Below are 18,786 nucleotides of genomic sequence, written 5' to 3'. Positions count from 1 at the left end.
GGGCAGTAACTGGCACCACTCATGGGACCTAGACAGGAGTTGGCAAGCCATGCTCCTCTTCCTGGAACCATCCCAGCCCTGCTGGTCCTCAGCTCCCCACGACCGCCCTGGGGTCAGGGTACACAGGGGCTGCGCCCTGGCTTGTCAGGCTGTGATGCAGCAGGGAGGGGGGAGTGTTGACCTGGGAATGTGGCAGGGGAGTTTCACTGGGGAAGGGAGACCTGAGAGCCTGTAACCTGAGCCAGGAGGGGGACGGGGAGGTAACACCTCTGCCCTGGGAATGTGGACAAAGGCAGCAGGAGGGAGCCTGCTGGGGGGGGTTTAGTTTCAGTTTGGTGCTGGGTGGTGGAATGCAGGGAACCCCAGGCCTGGGGTCTAAGCTCCCTGCCCTCCAGAAGGACTCAACTGAGGGATCCTGGTTGTACCCCCAAGCTCTGTTTTAGACTGTGTTCCTATTGTCCAATAAACTTTCCGCTTTACGGGCTGGCTGAGAGTCACGGTGAATCCCAGGAAGAGGGGTGCAGGGCCCGGACTCTCCCACACTCCGTGACACAGGCACCAAAACCCGTGAGTGCTAAAGCCAGGGACAGACAAGAGCCAGGTTCTAGCCTTGCTTGCCTGGCAGCAGAACCAGTGACCCCAGCTCCGTGGCAGCTGCAGAGCTCTCGGGGGCCTGCTCCAGCTCTGTCAGGGCACAGCAGGATTAGAGGGACCCTAGTTCAGGAATCTCTCGGGCCTGAGCCCTGCAGGCCACGTGGGACGAGTAACTGTCCTTTCTCCCCTTACGTCTTGTGACATGGGCCCCAGTTAATTTTGCTCTTCCGGGCCCAGCCCCTCCCTCCCCCAGTCTCTGGGGGTTCAGAGACCCATGCCCTTGCCGGTTACAGGGTTCTGTCCCTGCGCTTGCTCTGGGGAAGTGCCCAGCAGAACTGGACGAGATGACACCAGGTCAGTGACTGCAGAGGTGCATGCCCCTCGGGTGTCAGCCACAGGACGCAGGTCGGTCATGCTGGGGGAGGATCACGATGCCACGTCCCTGTACCCCCCCCGATGGCAACCTGGCCTGGCGCAGAGAGAAGGCAAATTCCCCGTGTTGAACCCTCCCATAGAGGAGGTCAGAGACGTTGGTAGCGCCAGGCCGGAGCCGTGTGAGACCCTCCAGCTCACATGCATTCCACTCCCCCCAGTGAGGCAGAGGGACGAGACGTCCCTGGACCAGGCACTGCCATCTCTCCCCTACACTTGCAGGCGGCTGCAGTGCAGGCTCAGCTGGGGGTGGCCATGCTGGACCCCAGCTGGGCATTGCTGCCCGGCGCTGGGAACTGCCCGGAGACTCACTCCCACGGCCCATCTCAGCACAGCCGCCCTCACCCAGGCAGGAGGTGGCGTCCCTGGGCCCAGCCCACTAAGCAGCTGAAGAAGGGAGACAAGCCAGGACTGTGTTGGACCCGGGTTTATTAACCGGAGTGACTGGGCTGGGGCAGCCTCTTGCCTCCAGCCCCTCCGTTAACAGAGGCAATTCATCTTCCTTAAATATTTGTTATAAAAACAAATTGTTTAAAAAAATCTGGTTTGACTTTTTTTTTGTCTTTGCATTTCTCTGTAAGGCCCGGCTTGGCTGCAGCCAGGCCAGGGTGCCAGCTGGCAGCTCCCGCGGGCACCGGACGCAGCCGCCACGGGCCCGGCGCTACCTCCGCAGGTTGCGCTGCGCCTGCTTCAATAAGGTGTCGAAGTCGAGGGAGTCGAACTTGCTCTTGATGGGGGCGGGGTCGAAATCTTCCCGGTTGGAGTCTGGAGGACACAAGGCTGCAGTGAGCGCAAGGCACGGGGGCGGTAACGCGCAGCACGGGGGGATCACCCCGCTCCCCGGAGGGAAGCCAGGTGTGGAGGTTAACCCACCGCATGGCAGTGGCAGACCTGGGACTGCCGCCCCCCGCTCAGAGCTCTAGGCTGTGCTCGGTGGCAGGCCCGGGGGGGGACACTGACGGAAGGGGAGCTCTGCAGCCTTGCACTGCGCAGAGGAGCAGGGAAGGAGCTCAGCAGACTCCTGCCGCAGGGCTCCCGGGATGGCCCAGGCCCCGGCTACGTCTCGGGCTCCCCGACTCACCCAGGTCCGCGTAGTTCCTCCTGCAGAACTGGCGGCGCCCCCCGAAGCACAGGTCGAAGGGCTGCTCGTCCGGGCGCCGCAGCTTGTGGCCGCTCTCGATGGCAGCGAAGGCCTCCTTGGCGTAGCGGTAGGTGACAAAGCCGTAGTTGTCCCTGGGGGAGAGCAGAGCTGGTGACTCGCTGGGTCCCCTCCCATGGGACCTGGCGACTGGCAGAGGTTTCCCAAAGCTGAGACGCGTGGGCTGGCCATGCCCATCCCGGGCAGGGGCCCAGCCTGCTCCGGGTAAGGACAGGGTGCCAGGAGCTACCCTGACATCCCCTAGGGTGCCCCAGCAATCCCCCCCAGACTCCAAGCGGCCCCCTCCTCCCCAGGGCAGGGCCCGGCCTCACCCCTCAGCCCGGAAGTGGAGGGTGCACTCCTCGATGTCCCCGAACACAGAGAAGCGGTGCCGGAGCTCTGCCCGCGTCATTCTGCTGGGGATCTTGCCGATGAAGACGACTCTCCGCTCCTCCTGCAGAGAGCACAGCGCGGAGCAATGAGGTGGGTGCAGGGCCAGGCGCTCCCTGCCCAGAGTTCGGCACGCGCTCACGCCCAGCTCACCCCGACGTTACAGACTCCACCGCACAACCCCAGCTGCTAGCCAGGACCCACACATGGGCAGGTCTGCTTCCTGCCCCGCTCGGAGCCCCATGGGGCCCTAAGGCGGGGACCCTGCCCCCAGCTCAGCAAGCCGGGGGGGGGGGGGGCAGGGCAGACACAGCCACAGCGCATGGCGCTACTGCGCCCCCACTCCGGAGCGTGGGTGACCACCATTCACCTGGCAAGGCCCCCGGGCCAGAGCCCCCTGGGGAAGCAGGGAAACGGGCCGGACACTCGCACAGGGCGTCCCCTTTCTCTGCCTGGGGACGCTCAGCTCTGGGCCCTGGTGTGGGAGGAGACGGCCTTGCAGGGAGCAGAGACCTGGTCAGCTGGGCTCCCCACAGACGCCCCACCCCGTAGGTCCCAGGGACCAGACAGCCCCACCACGTTGCACCAGCACACGCCTAGCCCACAGCTCATAGGGACTGGACCCCCCACGCCCAGCCCGCAGCTCCCAGGGACCGGACCCCCCACATGCCCAGCCTACAGTTCCCAGGGACCGGACCCTCCTTCCCCCCCGCATGCCCAGCCTACAGCTCCCAGGGACCTCCCCACCCCCCGCTTGGTGCACGCCCTCACTCACTATTGCACGTTCCTTGTGGAGGACTTTCTGGTGCTGGCAGTGATCCGGAGGGTCGCAGTAATTGTATCTGGCAGGGGACAATCAGGGTGGTTGGGAGCCGGGAGAGCCAGGACACCAGCCACCGCCCCGACGGCCCCCCAGAGCTGTTCCTGGCTTTGTGGCTGGTGCCCGGGGGAGGCCACAGGCTTGCCAAGAGCCTCAGGCATGTGCCCTCAAGCCCAGCGCAAGGCCACGGCCACCCCTGGCTCTGATGGGGTCATGGGCTGTGGAGAGCCCTAGGCCAGGCCCTCCCCCCAGCCCCAAAAGACAGGAGCTCCCCTCCCGCAAGGAAGGCTGCTGCTGCTTCCCCAGGCCTGGGGGCGGGGCACAGGCCCATCCCAGACTGGAGACATCTGGAACATCTTGGGGCAGCAGTGGGCCAGCAGAGCGGGGGAGAGGGGGGCACCACTGTTACAACCACTGCCCCAGATGTGCAGGGTAGGCAGTAGTGTGACGAAGCAGGACTGCTCTTAATGTTTCCTCTGAATATTGTGGGGGTGCCTCAGTTTCCCCTATGCAGTCTCTAGGTGGTGGGATAAGGGTGTATGATCCTTGCAGAGCCCTGGAGGGCAGGTACGTGCAGGGGCCTGGACACAGAGAATGGCCGACACCCTGTTTCCTGGCAACTGATGGCCTGGCCCTTCCCCCCTACAAGTTGAGAGCTAAAGGGTTGGAGAGCAAAGGGATCAGGTGCCCTCCTGGCCCAGGAAAGGGACAAAGCCCAGAGGAGGAGGGGCTGGAGGGTGAGTCAGTTTGGGGCTGGCTGGGGACATGGAGTGAAGTGCAGATGTGGTTGTCTGGCTCACTGCCCCGCAAAATAGACCCAGCTGAGGGGTCCTGTTCTCTGCACCTACAAGCTCTGTGTGAGACCATGTTCCTGTCATCTAATAAACCTTCTGTTTTACTGGCTGGCTGAGAGACACATCCGACTGTGAAGTTGGGGGGCAGGACTCTCTGGCTTCCCCAGGATCCCGTCTGGGCAGACTGGCTGTGGGAAGCGCACGGAGGGGCAGAGGATGCTGAATGCTCCGAGGTTAGACCCAGGAAGGGGGAAGCCGGGTGAGCTGTGTGTCCTGCAGACAGGCTGCTCCCAGAAAGGAGACTTCCCCAGAGTCCTGCCTGGCTTTGTAGGGAGCAGTTCCAGAGCATCGCCTAGGGACTCCATGACAACTGGTGGCAGAAGTGGGATGTACTGCACCCGGTGGATGGCGCTTCCTGCAGTAAGTGACTGGGGAGCAGTCAAACAAAGGGAGATTGATGAGGACCAGGTGTGCTGAAGGCTCAGAGAGGAGTGGTATGGGGGGTGGTTAACCCCTGGGAGTGTGTGACCAGCAGGAAGGACTGTGCAGTAATGGGGTCCCCCTGGGGATTGCAGTGAGCAGTTCAGCTCGATCCTGGCAAAGAGGTGGTGACCTGGAGAAGGACTGGCACACTAGGGGTTCTCCCTGGAAACCGTGGGGAGCTGATAGCCCACAGGCCTGTGAGTCCACAACAACTTGGGAAGAGCGGAGTGAAGGCCTGTCACCGTCTCCGTAAGAAGGACATTGTAACCCTGTGCAGAAAGAGAGGGTTGCGCATTGGAAAGTTCACCAAAGCCCAGTTAATCGTGCAGCTGGAGGAGGATGATCACTCTGAGGAGCAGATTCCTGACCCAAATGGGGCTATAGCAGGATCTGGGAGCAGCTGGAGTGGTAGCCAGGCATCCCCAAGACTCCTGTCCCCGACCAGACGGGGGTCTTCACGATCGGGTTCCCCATCGGGGGATCGGAGACGGACGGGATTGGAGCTGAGTCCGAGGGAGCAAGAGGACTGTGAGAGACAGCGAGAGCCTGAGAAAGAGCTGCAGCAGAAGCAGCAGCAGCATGAACTGGCGATGGTGGAGCAGAGAAGCAGAGGCGACCTCCCAGGGGTGAGTGGGGATAGATCCTGGGGTGTCAGTTCCGCAGGGAACCTCGAAACTAAATTGCTGCCCCTGGTTGGGGGGGGGGGGGGAATGTGGATGCCACCTCACTGCCTTTGAGCAGGCTGGCGATTTGAACCAGGGGGACCCTGCGGAACAGCCCCGCTGTCTAGCTCCCTTGCTGGGTCCCAAGGCCGTAGACTCCGTCAGCCAGATGGGTGGGCACGTGGACAGGCTCCCACTCCTGACCCCAACCTATATGTCTGCATGGAGTCTCCTGGGGTCAGGCCTCTTGATCCCCAGTGGGAGCGGAAGGTGATGGTCAATGGGGAGACATTCGTGGGGTGGCGAGATCCTGGGACAGAGAGAACTGGTGTCAGGCCCCTGGTGGTGCAGCCTCAGATGCTGGGGGGCTGTGTGAGCTGGGTGAGGGTGCCAGGGATGAAGCCCCTCGCCCTGCCTATGGCCCGGATCCCTCTGCAGACCCAGGAGGGGTGGGGCTGGCTGGTCATTGGGGTTCTCCAGGATATCAGCTGCGAGACCCTGTTGGGGGGTGACTGTGTCTCTTTGGGACAGGATCCAGGCCCTGATCCCGTAACGGTTGAGGGTTTGAATTTGAATCCAGGGAACCAATCGGTGGAGAGGGAAATGATCAGTGAATGCAGATGACCTGGCTGGCAGCGGGGAGGAGCTGCTAGGCTCAGGATACCTGCCTGCCTGTAACCAGCTCCTGGGGCTGGGTGGGACAGAGAGATGCTCCCTGCACACTGGAGAGGGGGCTCACGCTGGCTCTGATGCAGCGAGGAAAGCAGCGAGCTCGCTACCTACCCCCACTGGGACAGCAAGGGCAGCGCTGAGCGAAGGGGGAGCTGAGACCCCAGCTGAGGGGGGAGACACAGGCAGGGCAGGGGATCTGTGGGGAGTGGCAAGGTGCTTGGTAAGGAAAGTCTGGATGAGCCTAGGCAGCCTTGTGAGCTGATGGCTGTGTCTAGTCAGCAGGGTGGGAAGGCGAGGAGAGCGGCAGACGAGTGTCCCTGCACCTTACCTGTTCGCTGGGTGGAGAATTGGGACAGGGAAGGAAACGTGCCTGTGTCTGTCGGGGGTATTGACTCGCCTATGGAGGGAGCTACCCTGATCTCCAAGCAGTTGTCTGCGAAGAGCCCTGTGTGCTGGGACCAGGGGAATGATCCCAAACTGTGGGTCTGGGAAAGGAGAAAGTGTCTCCGGCTCTTCTTTGTCTGTGGAGCAGACAGAAGGGGCCTTTCAGCCTGTGATGGTGAGAATAGTGCAGTTGTCTCAGAGTTGGTTCTGGATTCAGCTAAAGCCCAGGAAGGGAATGGCCCTAAGTTTGTGTCTGCTCGGGAGAACGGCCCTGTAACTAGGTCGCATCCAGTTAGTGTCTATGTAAAACCCCAGAGACCAGACAATTCTGGGGCTTGTATTTTGCCTGTTGCTAGTGTGTGGCTGGCAAAGGCTGTAGCAACTCTGTCTAATCAGGGTGAGATCCTAGCCAGGGCACAAGGAGAGCAGAAAGGTGATTTGATTGTGTTACCTACTGAGGGTGTGGAAACCTGTAGCAAGAAGGAAAAGATTCCTGAACTTGTGTGTGGCAAAGGGAAGGAGAAGGCTTCTAACCTTTTATCTGGGAAGTCTGTAAATTTGCCTGAAAGGGGATTGTGTAGGAATCAGCCTGATGGGCCAGAGGTGATTCTGGATGTAAGTGAGACCCAAAAAGAGTCTGTTGTTGCTCAGGAAAGTGTTTCTCTAGAGCAAGCCCTAGGTGAAGAGGGTAAGGGCAGAATTTCTGTGAAGGGTGAATTGTTGCATAGAAAAGCCCCTAGGGAAAGGAATCCTCCTGGAGTCTTTGCAAGCAGTTTACTGCAACTGAAGGGGGTGAAAGTGATTTAATCAAGAAAGTTTCAGTTCCTAACAGCCAGAAATTTTCGGTTGTGAATGGATCCACTGACTTTCCTGTTGAAGGATCCAGTGTGGATAGCTTTGAGAAGGTCTCAGATGAAGTGAAAGCTGTTAAAAAAGTTAAACAGCCCTATAACCAAGTGGCTGTGTTTGGCCGGCTTGTTGGGGAGACAAGGTTGTTGAGAAAGGGATGTCTCCATGCTAGTTCTGTAAGTGAACAGTGTGTGGCCCAGGTCAAGATGGGGGCTCTTAACCAAGAGAGCCCGAATTGCAGCCCCCCCGACTGGAGCGCTGGGAGAAGACCCGATCCCAGTTTGACCCCAGGGGGTTTTGGGGTGGCAAAAGGGCACGGGCCGCATAAAGCTTCCCACATGCGGCATGCGAGTGCTATCGACCATCCCTGACCTAAGGGAGGGCGTGAAACTGGAAGGGCCTGGTGTAACTCCCACCAGGGAACGGGAGAGATGCTGGGGCATCCATGGGAACGTTGGTGAGTTCGAACTTCCCCAGGTCACCGGCTAAAGTGACCCCGCTCAGTTCGGTCTCGAAGGGGGGAGAGATGTGACGAAGCGGGACTGTTCTTAATGTTTCCTCTGAATATTGTGGGGGTGCCTCAGTTTCCCCTAGGCAGTTCTTAAGTCTCTAGGTGGGGGGATAAGGGTGTATTATCGTTGCAGAGCCCTAGAAGGCAGGTGTGGGCAGGGGTCTGGACACAGAGAATGGCCGACACCCTGTTTCCTGGCAACTGATGGCCTGGGCCCTTCCCAACTGCAAGGTGAGAGCTAAAGGGTTGGAGAACAAAGGAATCCGGTGACCTCCTGGCCCGGGAAAGGGACAAAGCCCAGAGGAGGGGGGGATAGAGAGAGTTTCAGTTTGGGGCTGGATGGGGACGAGGAGTGAAGTGCAGACGGGGTTGTCTGGCTCACTGCCCCCAAAATGGACCCGGCTGAGGGGTCCTGTTCTCTGCACCTACAAGCTCTGTGTTAGACCATGTTCCTGTCGTCTAATAAACCTTCTGTTTTACTGGCTGGCTGAGAGTTGCGTCTGACTGCGGAGTTGGGGGGCAGGACCCTCTGGCTTCTCCAGGACCCCGCCTGGGCGGACTCGCTGGGGAAGTGCACGGAGGGCAGAGGATGCTGAATGCTCCGAGGTCAGACCCAGGAAGGTGGAAGCTGGGTGAGCTGCAGACTGGCGGCTCAGAGAGAGGAGACTTCCCCGGAGTCTTGCCTGGCTTCGTAGGGAGCAGTTCCAGAGCATCGCCCAGGGACTTCGTGACAAGTGGGAGCCCAAATGGCGCAGGGGTCTGAGCCGAGGGGGTGGGGTGTCCCCGTCCCGATGGCCCATGGATGTGTCCTTACCTTCTCCTCCGGTTACTCCTCCTGCGGGGGGATGGGGAGCGGGAGCGGGAAGCCGAGGAGGATCTGGATGAGTAGGACGACGACGATCTTCCCCGGGACCGGCCACAGGACCCGCAGCTCGAGCGGGAGGAAGAGTGGGAGCTGCGGGAGCGTCTCGAGCGATACCTGCCGAACAAGCACATCACCCCGTGAGCCCCAGCGCCTCCCACCAACGGTGGGCCCCAAGCCCCTCACTGCCCACCCCAGCTGGGGCTTCCTCCCATCACCAAAGCATCGAGGCCGCGAGGTGCTCTCCTGACCCACACGCACAGGACACTCAGCGTTGTCTGGGGTGCTCCAGGGGACAGCTTCCTGACCAAGCAGGCCTCCCGAACCTCATGGATATGAGGAAAGCCTTCAAAACGTGACCCAGGGAGGACAGCACCTGCCTGAGTCTGCAGAGAGCCTGAGCCAACGGCTCAGCGAGGTGAACAGCAGTGTTCATTATGGTACGGCATTGACTGAAACCTAACGAGCTGCTCATGGCCTGGCCCGCACTAGCTGTCACTTGTTGCTGACGGGGAGGCAGTGACGGGTGCAGCTGAACGGCTCGGCTGCCAGGACCGAGCAGGAGCATGCAGCGTTCGGCACCAGGCACCGGATCTGCCTGCAGGGCTAGGCAGCCAGTGCAGCGACAGGAGCACGGCTCCCCGGGAGGGGGAGGGAGCTGGGCCGGCGCAAGGTGGGACGGCTCCGCTCGCTGATTGCCTAGGGAGCGAGGTGGGGAGTAGCCAGAGACACGAGTCCGGTGCCTGAGTCTATGCTCAGCAGCTCCTCTGCCCGCAGCGGGACTGGGCTGGGCCCAGCCCCCTCGGGGAGCAAAGGGGCTGATCTGCCCCCAGCCTCCATCTGGGCTGGCCGAGGGGAGCGGAACACAGTGGGCAAGGGGCAGGAGAGGCACAGACCCTCTCAAGGTGGTTTGCGGGGGGCAGGGGAGGGGGTCCCTACGATCTTGCCTCTTGCCCCAGAGAGGACAGTCTCTCTTCTCTTGGAGCTGCACATCAGCCCGACCGCTAGCCAGGGGCTGCAAGTGGGACCAGGCGTTCGGGCCTGGCGGCTGTGGAGGAGTTGAGCCGGCCTGGCTGTATGGCGAGGAGAGGGCCGCTCTCCCCCAAGCTGCGCAGCGGGACGTGGGGCCAAGGAGCCTGATAATGGGATTGAGGGGTACAGACTGGATAGCGGGGAGCGCCTTCAGCCGTGGGCAGGGCTGCTACAGCCATTTCAGACTGGGATTGGCACCAGGGGAGGCAGAGGATCGTGCCCTGGCTGGAGGGACCGGGCAGCCCCCCACCCACACACCTGCTGCTCAGTCAGAGCCAGCTGCTTGCTCCGGCCGGCACAGGGCTGCAATGCCCAGCTCCAGAAGGCAGCGCCAGGCCCCTCTGGCTACTCGGCAGCGCCAGCCGGGCCAGGTGCCCCGCCAGCAGCGTGACTTGGTCCGACCTGCACAGGCCAGGCCGGGCGCCATGAGTCCTGGGGTCAGCGCCGACGTCTTGCCTCTGGCACAGGGGCAGCCCTGCTGTATGAGCTCCTAGCTCTGCCCGGACAGCCTCAGCCCTGCTCACTCCATGGCTGGCCCGGTGCCCCTTGACACCGTACGACACCGTATGGCTACGACACCGTTTGGGGCCATCGACGCAGGGGAGCGATGGGCAGCCGATGGCCCCTGGAACCAGCCCACACGGTAACCATGTTCCCACGGCAAGCTGCACTGGTGGCTCAGTGACTGTTAGGCTCAGTGCGGGCCGGCCCGCTGGGTCTTGGGCATCACTGTGCCCTCCATGCACCCAGCAAATGCCACTGCAGGGGAGCCCTTCTGCCCCAGCCCATCCCTCAAAGATCCCCACTTTGCAAGGCGCGTCTCCCTGTGCCGAGCCCAAACGCTCCCAGCTGCCCAGCCAGACTCCGTGGGGAGAGCCAGCCACAGCGGCTTGGCGACGGAGCCGTGGCAGAGTGCCAGACAGCCAGGGGACCGAGAACCTGCCACTTACCTTCGCCACCGCTTCAGTGGCGGGGACAGCGACCGGGATCGAGACCGGGAGGAGGAGGAGGAGGAGGAGGAGGAGGAAGAGGAAGATGAGGAGGCGCTGGCCCCGCTGGACGTGGAGCTGAAAGAGCGGCTGGCGCGGGCCCGGGGGCTCGGCGAGGCCCCACGTCTCCGGTAGCAGTGCAGGGACCTTTTGGCAGCCAGCTGCTTCGGCTGCGGGTCCCGAGTCTGCGGCTCCTCGTCCCGGCAGGGGGACGCGTCCGGAGACAGCAGGACCGAGGTGGGGGAGCTGCTCCTGCCAGCTGCAGCCTGGCTTCGGGCACTAGTCCGGTGATCCAGCTGCTCGCTGGAGCCAGGGGTGGCACCAGGCTGGGGGCTGAGCCCGGGCCAGGCCAGCGTCCGTGTGGGGAGGGAGGAGGGCGGCTTGATGGTGATATCCTGGTGATGCTTCACGTTCCAGCGGGAGCCCAGCTCCGACGGGGCCGGTGCGCTGGGGAGCCTGGCGCCCTCCTCTGGCTGGCCGGGGCCACGGAAGCAGTAGTCATGGTCTCCGGAACCCACGTGGCTGGGGGATGGGCCACAGGTCGTGGGGGGCGGGCCCTTCCCCCGAGGTTTGCTCTGGGGCAGTGGCTTGGCCTCCATGAACTTGGCAGTTCTCTGGCTGCCCTCCTGGGGGGCAGCCCCGGGGGACCTGGGCTTCCCCAGCAGCGAGACAGCAGCCAAGGGCTTCCAGAGCTGGTGGGGTGGCGTCGCTGGCGGGGTAAGGCCTGCAAGGTAATGAGGGTGTTCAGGGGGGGCCCCCAGGACACGGCATGCGCCCTGATAGTGAGCAGGAGCATTCTGTGGCCTGGGCCCCCTCCCCCAGGACAGGTGTGCACCCCTCCCCACATCCCCTTGCTCAGCATTCCCCATGGCAGCTGCCAGTCGTGCCCCCTCGCCTCCCTGACTGCTCCGTGGCTCTCCCAGCCCTGGAGCGAGTTGCCGAACCTGGGCAGCGCTTGCCAGGCGGGTGCCAGATCCCCCTCCCCCGCGACCCCTCCAGCCCCAGGGCTTTACCAGCGACGTTGGCCAGCTCCGGGGCATGCAGGCTGTCCAGCGGGTTCTTGTCCGGGTGGCTCTCGGACCTGCTGCAGGGAGAGAGGGGTCATCGCTAAAAGCGGCAACGGCCAAGACCCGTGACCTTCAGGGCCAGGTCACGCACCCCCCCACCTCATTAGGGAGTGCTGGCCCCACGCCCCAGCATGCTGCCTCCCAGCACCCAAAGTGCCCATCACCGCAGCCCTGGGCCCAGATGGCACAGGCCTGGGTGCTCAGCATGCTGCCAGGTGCCGCCGTCTCTGGCCCAGGCAGGAGAGGGAGCGTTCACTCAAGCGGCCTTTGTCATTTGGGCCCCGGGGGCACTTGTTGTCCAGCTCACAGCCGCACAGAGAGAGAGACAGCACCAACCCATCCCCAGCTGCCCGAGCCCCTCCCTGGGGCCAGGAGCCCCGGGGCTGTTGCCAGCACAGACTGGGGCTGGGTGGCACTGTGGGCACCTCCAGACTCACCCAGCGTTCCCTGGCGCCAGCCTGTCTCCAGGGCATCGCACGTGCAGTGCCTCCTTCGTGGCTGAAACGAGAGCGAGTGCAGGGATAGCTGAGGGAGACGCTGCCACGGGGGGGGGAGCCTGGCGTCCCCGCTCCAGGGCCCGCTCGCTGGGAGAGCACGTGCAGGGGTGACTCCAGATGCAGGGCGTGGGGGCCCGTTTCATCCTTGCCACAAAGGGCTGGCTCCCTGCACAGCACAACATCTCTGGTGGAGTCCCCTCCCTCCTGGCCTCACCTGGGGCCCCCACTGGCCCGGTTCACATATGGGGCAGGGGTTGGGAAACAGGCCAGGTCTGCCCTTCACCGCAGTAACATTTACACACCGGCAGCCTTCAGGCTGCTCCGATTTACGCCAGGACCCATTGCTCAGCTAACCCGGAAACGTCCGCCGTGGGGCTGCCCCTCCCAGGCTGGGGACCGTAGTTCCTGCTATAAGCCAGAAACCTGACGCTTGCAGAGCTTGGGACGGAGCGTCAGCCGGTCCAGCACCTCCCTGCATGTGGGATTGCAACAGGCCTGTCGGGCTAGGGGCTGGTCATGCAGAGCCTGGGGGCAGCCAGACGGGAGAGGGGATGGCCGATAAGGACACGCCAGCCGCTCACCTTCAGTCTTCTCAAACTGCTCCAGCAGGCTGGACAGGTCGGAGGCTTCGATTCCTGCAGCAAGAGAGGAGACACGGCTTGTCAGATCACTTCTGGGCTGGGGTCCTGAGCTGGGGCAGAGGGGCTCAGGCTGACGAGCCCCCCCCAGCAGGAGCAGCACTGAGGAACACTCACTGGCACACTGACAGCCATGCGGCTGCCAAGGAGCGACGGGGCCAGATCTGGACCAACACTTTCGTGCCTGGACCAGCTGGGACTCTCGCGCGCCAGGGCTCTGGGGCAGCGTGCGGGGAGAGACCCTCGGGGAGCCGGGGGCCTTGCCACGTCCAGACAAAGACGAGGCAGCCTTTCCCGCGAGCAGGAAGGAAGGGGGCTCAGGGAGAAAAGGCTCCTCCCAGGCATCGGGGAGCTCGCAGGCCGGATGCCCGTTCAGTGCAGCCCCAGAGATCTGCACTGGCCAGTGCGGGCCGAGCCCCCCGACCCCAGGGGAAGGGCTCTGCCATGCAGACAGGTTCAGCTTCGCTGCTACTCACCCTGAGCCAGGCCCACGACACGCCCCCTCAGCGCCCCACTGCCACCCCATTAGCCCCTTCTCTCCTCGGCACCCCACTGCCCCCCATCAGCCCCTCCCCCACCTCGACGCCCCACTGCCCCCCGATGCCCCCAGGGCGGCCCCTCACCGATTTCGCTGATGAAGGCCTGCACAATGTCCTTGCTGGCGCCAGGCTGGGCTGGGCTGACGAGGGGCCGGTGTCTCCATGGCCGGGCAGGGGCCAGCTTGGTGGGCTGGCTCTCCTCTCGCGCTCTCAGCAGTGCCCCCGCTTTCCTGGGGATGGACGTGCGCCCAGGTGGCCGGGGCTCTTGCAGGACAGCTCCCTTGGGGCCTGGCCGGTCTCCCTCTAGCAGGCTGGGTACTGGGACCTTTGCTGGAGCTGCAGCCTCTGCCATAGGGCAGGTATCAGGAGGCTCCCCCAGAGGCTGTGGGGCAGTGGGCTGCCTCGTAGATTGGGCAGTGGGCTCTCCCACAGGCTGGGGGGCAGGGGGTTGCCTCGTAGATTGGGCAGTGGGCTCTCCCACAGGCTGGGGGGCAGGGGGCTGCCTCGTAGCCTGGGCAGAGGGCTGCCCCACAAGCTGAGGGGCAGCAGCAGAAACAGGCTCCCCCTCGGGCTGGGCAGTGGCAATAGGCGGCTGCCCCATGGGCTGGGCAGCAGGTGACTCTCCCACAGGCTGGGGGGCAGAGGTCTCCCTTGTGGGCTGAGCAGGGGGCTCCCCCATAGGCTGGGAAGCAGGTGACTCTCCCACGGGCCTAGGGGCAGCAGCAGAAACAGACTCTCCCGCAGGCTGGGTGATGGCAATAGGGGGCTGGGCAGTGGGTGACTCGCCCACAGGCTGGGGGGCAGGGGGCTGCCCCAGAGGCCCAGCAGCAGTTGACTCCCCCACAGTCCGGGCCATGGCAACAGGGGGCTGGGCGGCGGGTGACTCGCCCACAGGCTGGGGGGCAGGGGGCTGCCCTACAGGCTGGGGGGCAGATGACTCGCTCACAGGCCGGCTTTGCCTCCTGGGATCAGATGCCCGGCCACCAGCGGCCCTGGCAGAGGGCTGTGCACCACGCTGGGGGAGCTGGGCTGGCACCTCGTGCTTGGCTAGCACTGGCTTCATTGGCTGTGCTGTGAAAACTGAGGGCTCTTGGCAGATTGGTGCCGGGGCGGCTGGGCTAGCTGGGAAGGGGAGAGGACTAGCTGGGAAGGGCTTTGCCCCTGGGCTCTGCAGAGCGGCCCCCGGATCGCTGTACACCATTGGCGGCACTGGAGGTGGCAGGGGGACTCCGGGCCAGTAGGACGGCTGGAGGCCCAGGGCCCAGCCCATTGGGGCACATGGCGCACCTGAACCGAAGGGAGGTGGTGGCAGGGCAGGGGGGGGCCAGGCCAGGGCTGGCGGGGGCAGGCCAGGCACCAGGTGAAAGGCATTGGGCGACCCGCCAGTGGCCGGTGGTGGAGGCAGACTGGGGTAGCCGGCAGGCGGGGGGCCAAAGCAAGGCCAGGAAGGCACCGGTGGGTAGAGGGCATAAGGAGCTGTGGAGGCCAGTGGGATTGCTGCAGCAGCAGCTCCCAAGGCTGGCGGGAGGAAAGGCAGCTGTAGCCCCGGGGGCACTGGAGCCGGCAGGGTCTGGGGGGGCCCTGCAGTTGCTTTTCTGGGCAGAGGGGGGGTGGCTGGGGGGCTGGCAGGTTTCTCTGGGCCCCTCTGGGAGCTGGGCGTCTCCACAGGCTGGGCAGGCTGTGAGGGCGGGGGGCACACGGGTGCCATTAGGCACGGGATCTCGGCCAGCTCCGTGGGGGGCTCAGGAACGCTGGGCCACTTGCTTGCTGCCTGCTTCTCCCCCTCCTTCCCGTCGGCCCCGCTGGGCTGGCGGTGCAGCATTCGCAGCCGGTACTCGGTCAGGCTGAGCGCCTTGGGCTTGGATGGCCAGCCGGCAGCCTCGGCCCCAGCCGGCTCCACTTCCTGCGGGCTCCGGGGAGCCTCCCCCTCAGCATTGAGGTCACCGTGTGGGGGGGTAGTCTCTGGGCCAATGCTCTCCTTGGTGGGGGCAGGCCGGCTCCCCTCACCGCACTCAGGAGCTACCTCTCCCTGCTCTGCTGGGCCGGGTCCCACGGCAGCCGGCTGCTCCCCAGGGCTGGGCACAGCCTGCTCTGAGGGCCCGGGGGTCTCAGCACTCTGCACAGCTGGCTGTGCGTTGGGCTTCTCAGCCTCCAGCTCCTTCTGCACCTCAGGGTGACCCTTCCTCTGCAGGGTGCCCCCTGCTGCCGCTGCCCTCGGTCTCCCTCGGGCCGATCGCAGCTCCATCTGCCCTTCCTTCTTGGCCTGCTCCAGCTGCTTTTCCAGGAAGGTGGACACCTGCACGGAGGGCCGGGCTGCCCAGCTGGGGGAGCGCTGGGTGGCTGGCGGCTGCACCAAGGATGTGGAGAGGAGCCTGCGGACCACGCAGTCCCCATCTGGCTTGGCCTGGCCCTTCTGCGATTCCTCCCTTTTCTTTTTCCGGCTTTTCCTGGCCCTCTCACGCCCTCGGCCCTTCTCGGTGCCCTGGCGCTTCCCGCCCGCTGGCGCCTCCGTGCTGCTCCGGGACCTGCTCTCCAGATACTGGTCTCTCTGCCTCTCCTTGTCCTTTGGTTCGGAGTCAACACCCCAGGGGGACACTCTCTCCTGGGTCGGGCTGGGAGGCTCCTCTTGGGGGGCCCTGCCGCGGACCCCAGTCTCACACCCCTGGGCAGGCGCTCCCACTGGCACACCATCCATAGGTGACAGCTCCAGGGCACCATCCCCCTCGCCAGCTGGGCAACCGCTGGCTCCCTCCCCTTCAGCTGGGAGCTGGGCTCCTGGGCCCAGCTGCTGCAGGACCACAGGGATCTCCAGGCTCTCGCCTTCGCCAGGCACGATCTCCAGCAGGAGCGGGCCGGTTAAGAACTCCTTCGCCACCGGCTCGCTGGCAGGATCCAGGCACACGGTGAGTGTGGGCAGGCAGTATGGGTGCATGGACTTCACCAGCTCGCTGAGGGACCCGGCCCCCGTGCTGATGATGCAGGGAGCGTCGCTGTCTTCCGGCCACGCCGCCTCCTCACCCCCAGCCTCGGCGCACAAATCCATGGGGCTCTCCCGCAGCCCCACAGCTGCTGCCACGCTGCCGTGCTGCCCAGGGCTAGCAGCCTCCTCCTCCTCCTCCCCGTCGCTGCGTTGCGGGAGGGACTGGGGCCTGGACAGCTTCCACTCCGCCCGGGGCGCTCTGCTGGTGCACTGCTTGGGTGCTGCCGGCTCTTCGAGGCAGCTCCAGGGCAGATCCCCAGGGCCCGTTCCCACCTGGCAGGGGAAGGGGCAAGAGACAGGTGATAGCGCTTCTCCCCAGAAGCGGGGCGGCCCCGAAGGCAGAGCCATGCAGCTCACATAACTTCGGAGGCGACCGCCAGTGGGCACAACCACCCCTGCTAGCAGCCAGGGCATCGCCCTCTCCTCATGAGGTGCGTGGACTGGCAGGGACCAGCCCACAATTGCACAGTTTGAGCCCCACCGGCGGCAGTTTTCACCGATTTGCAACAGCCCCATACTGCTCCTGCCCGGTCTGCACCTTGACAAGCTTCCGCCTTACAGCAAACCCTCTCTGCTCAGCAGTTTGCCCCCCGCCAGAGAGCATTTCCCATGCTGCAGGGGACAAGGGCTCGAGGAGCTACAGCCTAAAGCAAGACTTTACATTCACACTGCAGTCCAAGGGGCAACCGAGCAGCGCCAGCATGGCTGGGGTTACAGCTGGCCAGGACTGTGAGCCGTCCTGCAGAGATGCTCGTTAACTGCCTGGCTAGGCTCCTGACACCCACCGGCCTGGCCCAGTGCTGCTCCCAGCTCCAGGCGAGCAGGAGGGGCAAGGGCTGGCGGACCTTTAAGAGAGCGGCGAGCTACAAGCATGAAGATGCGAGTCCTGGCACTGCATGGTAGATCCAAAGCCAGAGCGACTCCGATGCTGCCTCTCCTGAGCAGCAAGCAAGCAGAGCTCAGCAGCGGCCCAGAAACCAGGGAGATACTGGAGAGCGGGCAAGGGCTAGCAGGAATTACCCTGCACAACCAGAGACCAGGCAACCCAAAGGTCACCCACAGCCCCACCATCCATGGGTACGAGCAGGACAGCCAATCCTGCTGATGGCTTCCCTAAACACCCCTGGTAGCCATGGCCCCAGGCTCTCCCTAACCCTCCGCACACACCAAGGAGCTGCCCTCTCACCTTGCCGATGGCGGCTGGGCCGCTGAGGCCCCACGGATCATCTAGGGCAGGAACGCTGCGCTCAGGGGAGGCCCGGGACAAGCTGAGAAACTTCTGAAACTGATGGGTAAGGAGAACAAGAAGGTGGAAAACACAGACCTGCCAGTCCAAGCCTAGCCGGGGTGCGGGGTGAAGCCGCATGGCCAGCAACCTCCCCGCACCAGACCCTCTCTCCTCACCACATGCCCAGCACAGCAACTAGCTACAGGAGGCCCACCAGGGTACGCCCCAGCCACTGTATGATCCCAGCGCTGGGTTCCAGGAGCTGGAATCACACCCAGCTCTAGTGCCTGGCTCGCCAAAGCATTAGCAGCCCGAGCCGCCTACATACCATGGTGGGATGTGCAGGCCGCTTCGCTGGGCATTTCTGCTGATCTGTAGCCAACAGCAAATAAGGTGTGTGCCACCCCCCAATCCTGCTCCCTCCGATTTCCCACAGGGCAGTTCCTACAGCTCATTTCAGAAACAGCTCAGCTGGTGATGCAGGTGACTGTCAGGGGGTGCCCTGCAGCTGCCAGGTACATGCAGTGATCTCACCAATGACACGGCACGGCTCGGGGATGGGGGGGGGCTTCCATTGAAATGGGACCGGGATCCGGAGCCTCCTTTCCCAGAGCCACGAGGGTGGGGGGAGATGAGCAGCCCAGAGGCGAGCGAGTTAGCACATCTACATGTGTGCTGTGCACAGTTTGGCTGCTGCCCCGGCCAGGGACTAAGTGAAGCAGAAGTGGCTGGTCTAGGCACCTCCTGGGAAGGGCGGGAAAGGAGGGCAGAGAGCACCTCGTACCGAAGAACTCTCCCGCTCCCGGGGCAGTGCCAGCAATTCCGAGTCCAGGGTGGTGTCAAACGGAGACAGGGTCTCGTCGTCCGTGCTGTCCAGGATCTCGGTGATGGCCGTCAGCAGCGACAGCTCGTTTGGTGCATCCAGGCAGGCCTTGTTCTGGTGAGAGAGGCCCTCGCATCAGGGGCACCACCAGATACCAACCCCGCCCTGCCACTCTCATGACAGGCCCTAGCCACTAGACGTAACTTCCCTTCTCTTCACGCCTGTCTCTTGTCAGCAACACGGAGGCTCAGAAATGCAGGTGTCCACTGAGGGGCCAGTGGTAACTAGCTCTGCCTCAAACGTGCTTCGAGCAGGGCCCTGCTGGGAGGTGCCCCCAGGATCGGAAGGTTCCCGTCAACCGGCACATGGTCGGCTGAGTCCCGGCCCAAGAGCTCAGAACCC

General features: G+C 63.9%; 1 protein-coding gene across 5 annotated transcripts in view; it reads right to left on the bottom strand.

Annotated features, from left to right (window-relative positions):
• Positions 1 to 1,441: 1,441 nt before the first annotated feature.
• The window catches only part of PPRC1 (PPARG related coactivator 1), a 29,401-nt gene continuing 12,056 nt past the window's right edge, over positions 1,442 to 18,786 (bottom strand). For 3 of the 5 annotated variants that reach the window (XM_038410637.2, XM_043519384.1, XM_043519385.1), the window contains exons 3-14: positions 18,346 to 18,498; positions 17,520 to 17,618; positions 13,438 to 16,606; positions 12,758 to 12,811; positions 12,117 to 12,177; positions 11,626 to 11,696; positions 10,574 to 11,336; positions 8,544 to 8,708; positions 3,330 to 3,396; positions 2,497 to 2,618; positions 2,108 to 2,259; positions 1,442 to 1,791 (exon numbers count right to left, since the gene is read on the bottom strand). In XM_038410637.2, coding sequence (XP_038266565.1) covers positions 1,688 to 1,791; positions 2,108 to 2,259; positions 2,497 to 2,618; positions 3,330 to 3,396; positions 8,544 to 8,708; positions 10,574 to 11,336; positions 11,626 to 11,696; positions 12,117 to 12,177; positions 12,758 to 12,811; positions 13,438 to 16,606; positions 17,520 to 17,618; positions 18,346 to 18,498 — 4,980 coding nt within the window. In that variant the 3' untranslated portion in view covers positions 1,442 to 1,687. The remainder of the gene's footprint in view (positions 1,792 to 2,107; positions 2,260 to 2,496; positions 2,619 to 3,329; positions 3,397 to 8,543; positions 8,709 to 10,573; positions 11,337 to 11,625; positions 11,697 to 12,116; positions 12,178 to 12,757; positions 12,812 to 13,437; positions 16,607 to 17,519; positions 17,619 to 18,345; positions 18,499 to 18,786) is intronic. The other 2 variants (XM_043519383.1, XM_043519382.1) reach the window with 2 other exon arrangements.

This window comes from Dermochelys coriacea, chromosome 7 (genome assembly GCF_009764565.3).
Source record: "Dermochelys coriacea isolate rDerCor1 chromosome 7, rDerCor1.pri.v4, whole genome shotgun sequence".
Classification (NCBI taxonomy): Eukaryota; Metazoa; Chordata; order Testudines; family Dermochelyidae; genus Dermochelys; species Dermochelys coriacea.
This window is presented reverse-complemented; position numbering and strand designations above follow the sequence as displayed.